At 49.8% G+C, this 11,625-nt stretch overlaps 1 protein-coding gene across 1 annotated transcript in view; it reads right to left on the minus strand.

Moving 5' to 3' along the window:
* The window catches only part of TRIO (trio Rho guanine nucleotide exchange factor), a gene marked incomplete at its 5' end in the record, with an annotated part of 308,650 nt that overhangs the window by 72,973 nt on the left and 224,052 nt on the right, over positions 1-11,625 (minus strand). Inside the window, one exon of the mRNA XM_025043545.1 lies at positions 1,388-1,631. Within this exon, the coding sequence (XP_024899313.1) occupies positions 1,388-1,631 (244 nt within the window). The remainder of the gene's footprint in view (positions 1-1,387; positions 1,632-11,625) is intronic.

Raw genomic sequence — 11,625 nt, forward strand, 5'->3', positions numbered from 1 at the left:
TCGACACCATAACTAACCCCTCCACGGCCAGAGGACGGACTTCGGGATGTGTCATGATGAAGGCAAAGAGGGTGCCGATGATAAATGCAGGGAGTATATCCTCAAATGAACAGCAAAGAACTTGAATGTGGCAGGCTTGAGTGATCCTCCCTCAGCAAGGGGAAACAAACTGCACCGTCCTCCAATCTGGACACATCGACCATTTGCCTGTCTTGTAAGAAAATTAAGACTGTGCCATAATATGGTTCAAAGCGCATAAACTATCCATTCTGCACTATTTTAGAAGCTATAGACCAATGTTTCTTGGAAGGGCTTAGAGTCTCAAGGTAGCTTTTCACTTACGATGAAAGATTAAACCAACCCTTGTCAAAAAGAAAGGCAGTACGAGCTGATATGTAATTTAAAATTTTCTAGGAGCCACAATTAAAAAAAAGCAACAGGTGAAATTAATTTAACAGTACACTATGTTTAACCCACTCTATGAAATACATCATCGCTTCAACATGCAATGACCCTAAAATAATCACGCACTCTTTTTCACACCAGGGCTGGAAATCCAGCGTGTAGGTCACACCCGCAGACCACCTCAATTCAGAACATCGCCAGCGGTTCCGTGCTGAACACCCAGGAGAAACAGACTCGCGCTTTTGCTGGAAGCCCAGATCTGATTCATCCAGACACACACAGAAAAGCAGTTTTGCTGTAGATAGCTCTGCCTAAAGGAGTCACGGAAGATGCCAAATGCCGTCTTCTCTGACTGGTTTCAAGGTGCTTCTTGCCAAAGCCCCCTCTCCTGGCAGTCGTGGCTGCAGAGCTGTAACATGGAGCCCGGCCCGGCTCAGCCAGGCCAGCCTCTCTCGGGGCAGGGAGCCTGGGGACTTGGGGAGTCCTGAGAAACTGCGAAGCCATAATGATGGCAAGGTTAAACTCTCAGGGCCTGCAGCGTCTGGCCTTCTGGGATTTCACACTAACCAAATAAAGAAGCCACAATGTGAAAATGCGATCAACGCGATGCTCCACAAGGTCCCACCTCCCCTGCCTGTTTCAACACCACCTGGAGGAGAACAGTACCTTCTCTGTGTTCCGCATTTATAAATAACACTGGCCTCCAAACAACGGCCCCCTTCTTCTTCTCTAGACTGGTATCTTATACCATTGTGGGGAATGAGGCACTCATTCATTATTGCTGGCTAACAGGTGAAATCCTCATCCCCACTTCAGCTCCTCGTGGACTAAAACAGCCCAGAGACACATTGATCACAGACCGAAGCATGAGTGACCAGGAGGAGTCACACCTATTACGAGGCTGCAAAGAAACCGGGACAGAAGTACCGGTGTCATTCCGAGGGGGCGGTGTCACCGCCATCCACGCCCCGTGGAGTCCTACCTTTGTGGTTGAAGATGCCCTCCATCTCCATGCTACTTCTCGAGTGGGCGATGCACAGGGAGCCACAGGGAACCAGGCCTTCTGCGGCAGGGGACCGGTCGGTGGTCCGTACCAGGCACCAGTCCGGCTTGTCGTGGGGCCGCTCCAGAACCTCCACGGTCTGGCCGCGGCGGATGGTCAGCTCGGTGCTGTTGCAGGCCGTGAAGTCGTGGATCACCACTGTCAGCTCGCAGCCGCCAGAGAGCTGGGGGCAGAGAGGGGACACGTCAGCGAGCCCGGCCATGAACACTACTTCCCCTTCCTCTGTGGGGGCAACACCAGCGGGGGCCACCTGCGTGGCCGCTCTCCAGGTTCACGGTCCCTAACGCCCCCAGGAATTATGTGATAGTTACCACTTTGTCACGTTCTAACATATATGATTACGATTTCCTGCGTGTTTCGCGTCAGAATCTCCTAAGATTTTTCATGTGGCCATCCATATCTTTTGTGCCCGAGACATCGTGATTCTCAGGACGTGCTCTACACTCATTGTTCAGCTTAGCGCAAATGAGTAACTGTCTGAAGCCACTGTTGGATTCTGGAGAAACGCAACGACAAAGTGAGGTAGAGTCCGGCTCCCACCTCGGAGTCCGAGCGTCCACGCTGTCAGCGTACGGGCTCTTCGTCACCACCCGGTCGTGAGGGAGCAGGCACACGGCAGGGAGACCGAAAGGCAACGGGCTTCAAGGTCCCGAAACACGGGCAGAGCGTGCCTTCTCCCCTCAAAACCCTTCAGGATCCCCTCGCCATTCCCGAGGATACTCCGCAGTGGACACTGCTGACCCTCTGCCATTGGAGCCCAAACCCTGTCCAGGTCCCCTTCCCCTCTGTGCCTCCCCATGTCCCTCCATACGCTCTGTGGACACTGGCTTATCTTCCATATGCCCTGTATTTTCTGGTCTGAAATAAAATTCCTAACCCTTCTCTAAGCTCACTCCCATTTTTTGTCTATCAAAACTCTACTAATTCTTAGGCTACTTGAAGCCCATCCACCAACTCCGTAAAGACACAGCAGTACCATGATCTCACACGTACAGCAGGTGCACAGACTGCCCATGACCATGTGTCTTCTACGGCTGTATGCTCCTTGGGGACAGCGCGTATTTGCTGATCAACGTCCCTCCTACTTGTGACCAGCTCCCTATCACTGGACTGTCCCCTCTGGCTCTTCCATTCAAGCAGCACCAGGGGCTCGCTCGTCTGTTGTTCCCTGTTCCCCCTCCACCAGATGGGGTCAGGAACTGTATCCCCTATGCTGGATACTCCCCAGCAGGCGCTCCCACGAAAGCAGTGAGTCTAAGACATGACCTTTCCCCCGCCCCGTATCTGTTGATCTCCAGTGTTGCCTTCGGGACAATGGTGTCACGACTATTGTCCAAGCTAGGAAATCTCACGCTTGTTCACACTTCAAACGTCATCAAAGAGACTCGAGCACGTTCGTCTTTCCAGCTGCTGCCTTCCTCCCTCCACATGCTCACACCAATCACCTCGTCTGGATTTCTGCAGTGGCCTCTGAGTGGCCTCCCTGACCTGCGCCTGGCTCTCCTTCGAAGCCACCTCTGTACCGATGCCAGCTCCCTTTTTAAAATGTGGAGCCTCCCATTCAAATATGCCATCCTCCTACTCGAGAACCCCAGACACGGATTCCTTAGCACGGTACTCGAGGTTCCCGCAGCTGCGTCCCAGCCCACTTTGCCGGCCCGGTCAGCTGCTTCTCATGTGCGTCCCAGCCCAGTGGCTGCATCCTCCTTCTGAGATGGGCCCAATGAGCACTGTGTCCACGCTGCCCTTTCTGCTTAGAGACCCCCGGCCCGGTCTGTCTAGTCTACATCCCCATCAAACCCCTCTGAGGAGTCATGCCTGCACCTACCGTCCTGAGCACTTCTGTGTATAAACAAACTGCGTGTCGATTCTGAAATGAGCTGTGCCTTGGGCCACATGTGTGCATCTGCCCTCAGCACCGAGAGCGGGTCTGCACCACTCCTCTGCGGACGGTCCACGCCCGGACCGTGAGGGAGAGACCGGGCCCGACTCAGCCACTGCTGGGCCCCCAGTGCCAGCGACAGCAGCTCAGTGCTCGTACTGGGAAGCGCTGGACGGCTTCTCCTCGCATGGCCCTCTGCACCACGCAGGCGGCCAGGCGTTTGCTGAAGTGGAAGAGGTAAAGCGGGAAGTGTGACATGGGCGTTTCTCCGTGACGTCGGAAGCTAACTGTGCCTGTGTTCGATGTGCAACATGCCCGGTCTTCTGTCACCCTGAAGGACGTCAGCACAGAGAAGGCACGGGACAGCAGGGTGGATGGCTGGGAGACGTCCTTGTCTGAGAGGCCACCTGCCCACTCACAGAGGGCTGCTCAGGCTCACCTGTCCACGCAGCGTCCTCGGGCCACCTGTCCACGCGGACGACCGTGCCTGCCTGCCCCGCCCTCTGAGCTGATCTGTGCTAGTTATTACCAGCCCCCACCCCGGTCTAATAGCCTGTCTTTTAAGTGAAAGTTTAGATATTCATAATAAGAAACACGTGTGCATTGGACAGCCGCGGAAACCAAAACAAAACACACTCTTCTTAATAAAGCGTGGATGTCGACAAAACAAATCGTCTTCGCTAGGCCACAAAGGGAACTTTCCACAAATGCTTAATCCTCTTCTGAATTTTACAAATTCGTCTGTGGGAAAACCATGCTAAACCTTATACATTTCCCTGTGAACAACCAGATGCCAATGTCAAAAGGTGTAAGGTGGAGGCTCCGCCTGGATAAGCGTTTTCCCCGTGAGCCCGCGTTACGGAAGCGGTCAGCCCCCGTAACGGGACACGTACGCAGGGACCGAGTCTGGCGTGGGACAAGGCTGCCGAGGCCCTGCAGGCCCGCACTCCCTGTGGAACCCTCCCCCACGACGGTGGCGCGTCCCCTGAGCTTGCCCGTGCATGTGTGCCCACAGCGTGTCACCCCTGCCCAGAGCCCCCGCCATGGGCCCATCATGCTGCCGTGACACTTGTCCACCTCTGGCCCTGGGGTCTGCGACTTTAAGATACACCACCTCGTCACCAGACCTCTGCCGGTTGTATTCACGAGTTTTATTGGTTTTTCAGGCTGCTCAAAGCCACATGGTGTGCTGTGTGGGTGGGGGAGGCGTGGGAAGGGAGAAGGGGGCTGCCCGAGAAGGAAGATTAAGCGAGACCTTATTTCTGGCACTGGTTGTTTCGCCCCTTAGAGTCATCAAAAATACTGGAAACATCTGTGTACTTGACAGCATGAGAAATAAAAATCGAGCCTGTTCTGACAAGAACTGCGTGCTGAGTTAAAATTCTTTTTCAAAGGCTTCAGAGAACTTACGAACAAAGTCTAGCACCAAAAGACTATTTTCAAGCAGTGCTAAAATGATCATTAAAAACAATCTACATATATTCTCGGCTTTGACCCTAAGAATCGATTTGCTTTTACCCGCAGGAATCGCCTGCACAGAGCTTTAAGGGGAGGATTAAATGGTGCTTTTCTAGTCCAGAGAAGAGACATCTGTGGATTTCTCAATGCTCACATCTGAATATTTTAAACTTATTACAAAACCTCTTAAAACCAGGTTTGCAAATTACCAAAAAAAAAAAACTTTTCTTTACATAAAAATCTTAAAATAACTATTTTGAGGAAGCAATGCAAATCATTACTGCATTTCAGAGGCATTAAACTCTTAATTAGAAAAAATTCAGATACTATATATCAAGTGTGGCCGAGGTCTCATTTGCTTTCAATGACACCTCTACCCTCAGTGACCTAATTTCATTACTCTGTCGACAGAATTATCATTCATCTAGTTTAAAATTCACTTTTCCTTTCCAAACACATCTTGTGAAAGTTTTCACAGTATCTTCTTTACTTCTGTATGTTTTATGGACTCCTCTCATGGGCTCCTGACCACATGCATTCAGTTCAGGATTGCAATTTATGAAAATCTCAGTTTCCATGACTCACGTTAACTCTTGTGACATCCATATCAGAAGACAGATTTAGAAAAAATCATTTTGCTTTTCATTTCTAAAAAATGTGGTGACTGAAAACATGGCCTTGACTGGAGCCTGGGCCATGGACACCACCAAGGAAATGGCTCCTCTGGGCCACCCCGAGTCCCCCCTCAAAGGGCCAAGGACAATGCCAGGGACAGAAGCACAGACTATTCGCAGAATCAGACCCGCGTCTCTGCTGGAATCCTCTCCAGGATGACTGAAAACGAGCAGGTCGCTGTGTTTCACCCCAAGGAATGAAATTCTCATCTCTGGTCGCAAACATGTGAACCTTGAGCGATCACCATGCAAAAAGAGTTTTACTCCGTTTCCGGGAGAAACCGAGTGAGATCACTGCTCGGCCGGAACCCAGCTGACAGCAGTAACTCAGACAGACTCGCGGGTGGGGACTTCTCACCCCACTGCTCCTTGGAGCAGCCCCATCCGTCGCTCTAGAATGAGGCGACTTTATGTTACGAGAACATACAGTTCCTGAGAAACAGCAGCGAACACCTGGTTAGAACGGCCGAGACTCCCCGATGAGCCCTGGGGTGACCCTGCCAAAGGAAGGGGGGGCTCTTCACGGCCGGACGCAGGCCGCTCTGCAAAGGATTCGACTCCGAGAACCCAAGATCGATCGCAGGTGGGGGTCTGGCCAATTTTCTGAGACCAGTTCAAAAGGAAAGGGGGTATGTGATTTAACAAAAGCCATTGTCTCCTAAAGAACACAGTGTACCAACTCCTGTGAACCGTCACGCCCTCCAGCCCAGGACGGCTCAGTCATTCAGAAACCTCACAAAAGGGCCTAGTGGTTTCGTGGAGGCTTCACCCAGAGCAGAGCGGACCGAAGAACGACCGTTAAAAGGATTGGGGGGCACGGCTGCACTGCTGCCGATGCTTACGAGACAGTGGCAATTGTGGCAGGCAGAGCAATGTACCCGAGGACCCTAATTACACCCCACGTTCTCTCTCACCCGCCAAGCTCCGGCTTCCAGGAGGCTTGGGCTTAACGGCATGGGCAGCAGGCCCCCGGGCTCGCCCCAACTCCAGGCCGAGTTCGCAGAAGTGTTCCCCCAAATCTACTGAGTTTCGGAGAGGACTGCTGTGTAGGCTCTCACGCTGAGGCGGCACAGGGAGACGTCTCTGAGGACTGAGGACCGGTTAACATGGAAACGTTTACACGGTTTTTTTTTTTTTTACCATCGAAAGAAAAAAGTGTGAGGAAAAAAACTTTTTCAGAAGCAGTGGCTGAAAAACTGACGTTTTATCCAGAAGAGAAATTCTGAGTGTCGTGAACTCAGCGAGGGCAACGCTCTACTCTCCACCAAGGCGACCCCACGCTGGCCTTCTGACATGAAAATAACCCTGGGGAAGCCTCCCTGACTGTGATACGCATGAGGTGGAACGGAAAATTAGATGGAAGGAAGCTAAATTTAAAAGACACAACCAAAAAAGGCGAATTTTGAATGTAGAAAGTCAAGCAAACCAGACAGAGGGCAGCTATTACCTATCAGGCCTCAAAGGTTCACAGACGCTGACACGGCCTCGTCTCCCCTCACTCTGATTGTACTAGAATGAGAAGCCGGGATGTGCTGAGCAGACACTGCCCGCTGTCCTGCAGGACAAGGACTCAGAGTTGGGACGGAGACTGGTGAAAATCCCCTGCAGTACTTTATGTCACTGGGCCCTGAAATGAAAAACTCCTTGGGACAATTTAACCCCAAGAAACCCATTTACTGCATTTCTTGAGAGAGCAAGATAATCCTCTATCCAGGAAAGTTCATTTGAAATGCGCCTCTGTGCAAAGGGACAGCACCTGAAGAATTAAGGTGACGGCCAGTTAACCAACTGACTCGGACCCTCATCACAAGGAAGAACTGGAACACGCTGCGGGCCTCAAGTCTGAACCCAAACTGCCACCATCCTCAACAGTGGCTCTGATCAGTGGGGTAAAATTTACGTTAAATTTTTCAATGGCACTTTTCAATGCGCCATTATTCTTACAAACATTTCTGTTGAATTTCTACCCAAACTTTAAGTTTAGAAAAAAAAAAAAATCTTCCTTTTCTGAGAACTGAGGTCTTCCACTTTAGCACGGGGGATTTTGTTTTTCTGATTAACTACAGTTATCAAAGACTACGCTCATTCTGTGGTTTTACGAGTGCGCCGAAAGAAACTTGTTAAAAATTACAAAAAGCCACAGTCACTTAGAAAATTAGAAAACAAAGATTAGTGACAAGAGGAAACACACACCAGGTGCGATCCATCGCCTAGCAGGGGTGGGGCGTTCATGCGGGTGCCGAAGCACCTGTCCGCCCTGGGCTGGCACGCAGGGATGCTCCACGAGGACTTGTGAATGAATGTCTCTGCCTCGCGAATGCATGAAGTCGCACTCCACGCGTGTGGCCACGATGCAGCCAATGTGGGAGGACTGAAGATGAGCAGCTGCAAGAACGTTTTAAGCAAGAGTCTCCCTCTTTTCCAGACGGCGCATTCAGCACGCACGTGGCCACCAGCCTTTTGTTGCTGAGCCACCGAAATGCAATAAGTCTGCGTGACTCGGTTTCGTGCCCACATGAGGTCGTGGGAGAACCAGAGCCCCCGGCGAGGCCACAGCCGAGCGCCTCCTCTGAGCGAGGTGCTCTCTCGCTTCGGCACCTTCAGCCAGAGGTCAGGGGGCCGAGGGCAGAACCGGGGCTCCCCTCCGCTCTCACGCCGTGCCAGGTATGTGAGTGATGAGGCTGAATGAGAGCGCGTGGAGTTCTTCAGGAGGCTGAAGGCAAGTTTCCTCTCTCAAAAACGTGAATTCAGCCGCAATTTAAAATGTACTGGCATTAACTCCTTCATACGCTACCTCGACGTTGCAATTTACAGAAATCCAACCCAGTTCCCATGGTGTAGACGGTCACTTCACAGAGAAACTTAATCGACTGACATTTTAAACTACATGAGAGCCCATGTCTCCAACACAGTGCTATAGCTTAAGAGTAACTGAAACTATTTTTTTTTTTAAAAGATGTGGATTCATATATTATAAACTCAGGGCATATCATGCTAAGTCTCCACTGAATTTGCTACTCACTAAAAATCAGAACTGCATCGCCCCCGGGCTGCTGGCCGGGGCCGGCTTTTCCACACACACCTCCTCTTGCCTTGGTGATTTTTTCATGTTGACCTTAAGACACTCTGTTCTATAGTAGCCTCTATTTGATTCCATATTTTCTATTTTCCTCATAATATAAATGTTGGTTATAGAAAACAAATCATAGACCAATAATAAGGCAGAGAGAAAGAAAAAGGTTAAAAATGCTTGATTCTACGAAAAAGATTTAGCTCCATATTCAGCTGTAGTGTGAAATAATAAGGCCTAGATACCAGATAGGTAATTAAATCCACATTCCGTTTCTGGCTTTTGCGCTCTAGTGCTGGGTGGCCCTGTGAGGGTCATCCAGCCTCCGTCATTTCCTCGCGGGCCCAAAGGCCAGCTCAGCAATCTCCTCCCTACCTCCCGAGACAAGCCCAGGACAGATGAGATAAGGGTCTGGCAAGCGCTTGATTTCTTTGGAATCCGTATCACATTCTCGTAAGATCATTCTGACCAGTGTAAGTACCATGAGTATAGGCAAGAATCGGGCCTGAACTCACTTTTGGCACAAAGAGGTGGCGTCTTTTAAAGACGGAGATGTGCTCGTGGGGACATGTGGTTTGTGTCTGTGACCGGCCTACTCCGCTCTGCTGACAGCACTCCCTGGAAAGAGGGTGGCTCCGGGAGCCCCTCCTTAACAGCCTCTTTCTAAAAACTCTGCGCCTCATCTGAGAATTATGACAGCTCTGGGCAGAGAGCTTTTCCTTAAGAATTCTGCAGGAGGCTGAGTTGAAAACATCCCCCCACCCAGTTTCTGAAATGGAACCAAATTCCAAGATAACGACTAACTCATAACAGAAATCATAAATTAAGTCACACAGGCAGAACACGGTTAAGTAATTTCCTTCGCTAGATCTACCTGCCCTTGTCATCGGAGGCTGTTTAAACCTGAAATGCTACGTATAGTGGAAGGACCTTGAGACAAATGAAAAGTCGGTGTCATCGGAGGGAGAAGGGGGTTTTCTGGCTGATCCTGGTTCAGAGAAACAGTGCGTCTTACAAACTGACTCAGCAAAGGGTGCAGTTTCCTAATTTTCAAAAGTATTCTCCTGAGTCACCTACTGACCCTGGAATGTTCTACCAGAAAAGCACGAAAAGGGAGACGGCTGTAAGAACAGCCTCACACGGTCTTTATTCTCATCCCAAATGCAGATCCCAAGAGCTGAGGAAGGCGGTTCCATGATCTTAGGAAGACATTTCATCTTCTTCAGGCACGTACTTTTGAGCCTGTCATGGACCGATGGCCTCAGAGAGTGGTATTAAAGGAAATAAATGCCATGGCCACCTAAAAGAAAATTGAGTTCTGGAGTGTCATTACTTCAAGGTGGGTGCGCATCACAAGCTGGGAAGCTAAGGGCTGCTGACTGACAAGCTGTTGTCACAGCTTCACTCGGGAGCACCAGTAGGTGTTTCTGCGAAGCTCGGTGGTGGCAGTGGCTGCCTTCACAGAAGGGGCCCTTCTGGGATTTCTGAGCTATGAAATGAGCTTTGGAAATAATGCATTCGATGAGGTAAACAGAGGTTGGTGAATTACTTCCACTGATAAAACATTTATCTGGCAGTTCTTTAAAAACTCTAATAGCTCAGGAGATTCCCAGGGTAGAATGAATAATTTCTGCAAGTTAAAATGATTAATTTTCTGTTAGTGATTTATTCTTCCTCTCTCGTTGGGTACAAATAGAATTTCCTGTCTTAATGGCAACAGCCCTTATAAGTTGTGCAGGCTCGATTCCAAGTTCACCTAAGTCCACTTATGCTGTGACGGATCCCAAGAAGAACTAGTTACAGGACTCCGAATCCAGGATAAAGCCTAATTTCTGTGGCCGTCCTGTGGGTTCCAGCCGGCCACACGTCAGGGGCCCGGGGCTGCACCGGAGTGCTGGCACACGAGTCCCCTCCGCATCCCCTCCGTGGGAGAAGGGGCGGCTCCATCTTGGGCGGGAGCTGCTGAGCCTGGGGACTCTGCTTAGACAGACACGGGGGCCTTTCCAGACGCCTGCTGCCACGCATTTATATGTGAACTGCCTGAAGAAAGTCATCCTTTCTTCTGGAATCGATCTCCAGAAAAATCTTCACACCCCTTCCAAAAGATAGAACTTTTTACATTTATTTATCTTTGGCATTGTCATTCAGATAACTTACGATTTTTAAAAAAATAAACTTTAAACTCATTCCTAGGTAAACCTACACCAGCTCCACGACAGCAAATCTGGTAAGAATGTGAACTTGGGCTTGATGGGCCTACGGCTGATGTGGGGTTTCTCAACCAAGACAAGTCCTCCAAGTGGCCTGTGGGCAGGCCATTCCCTTCAACATGAACTACTGGTATTTCCGGCTTTTCCTTCAGCTGAAATTCTTATGTAAACTGACTATGTAAATTACTCGATCACCTCAATTATTATTTGAAAAAAGTAATCAGAATTACTGCAACGAAATGGTTCCAAGTTCAAACTTTATTTTCTTAACTGACGGGCTGTGGGTGGGGCGGCCAGGAGAGATGCTATTAGGCACCCAAACTACAGGCAAGAAACAGGTGCCGAAAGCTAACATGCTGAGCTCTGAACAAAACAAAATGAGACACTTTTATTCTTCGGTTCTGTTATTATAAAGCATTCAAAGTTCTAGGACTTATTAACTGAACTCAAAAAGTGGAATGAGAAACAACTAATTATTCGAACTAGAAGAATTCTGAAAATAAAATCATTGCAGGAGAGCAGTATTTTAAAACCTACCTACCTGTGTCCTGGAAACTACAGTAAATACCACGAATTTTTCTGCAAAACTGAGTTAAGAAACACAGAAGTCTGGGACTGTAAGATCTGCTAACCCCCAGCGCGGCACACCCCCCTCTGTCACCAATTATTTCCAAGTGAGGGTGACGTCTGGGCACGTCCTTCCTACCAGTGAGTGGGCTGTGGGACCGCCACGCCGAGACCTGCCACGTCTCACGACCAGGACAAAGCACAGCTCGCGTCTGACAGTGAGAAGCCCGGGATTCTGAGCTGATGGCAAGCGGAACGAAACCCTATTTGCTGTCAAATTCTTCCTGAAAGAATTT

The sequence above is a fragment of the Pteropus alecto genome, unplaced genomic scaffold (genome assembly GCF_000325575.1).
Source record: "Pteropus alecto unplaced genomic scaffold, ASM32557v1 scaffold152, whole genome shotgun sequence".
In the NCBI taxonomy this organism is placed as follows: Eukaryota; Metazoa; Chordata; class Mammalia; order Chiroptera; family Pteropodidae; genus Pteropus; species Pteropus alecto.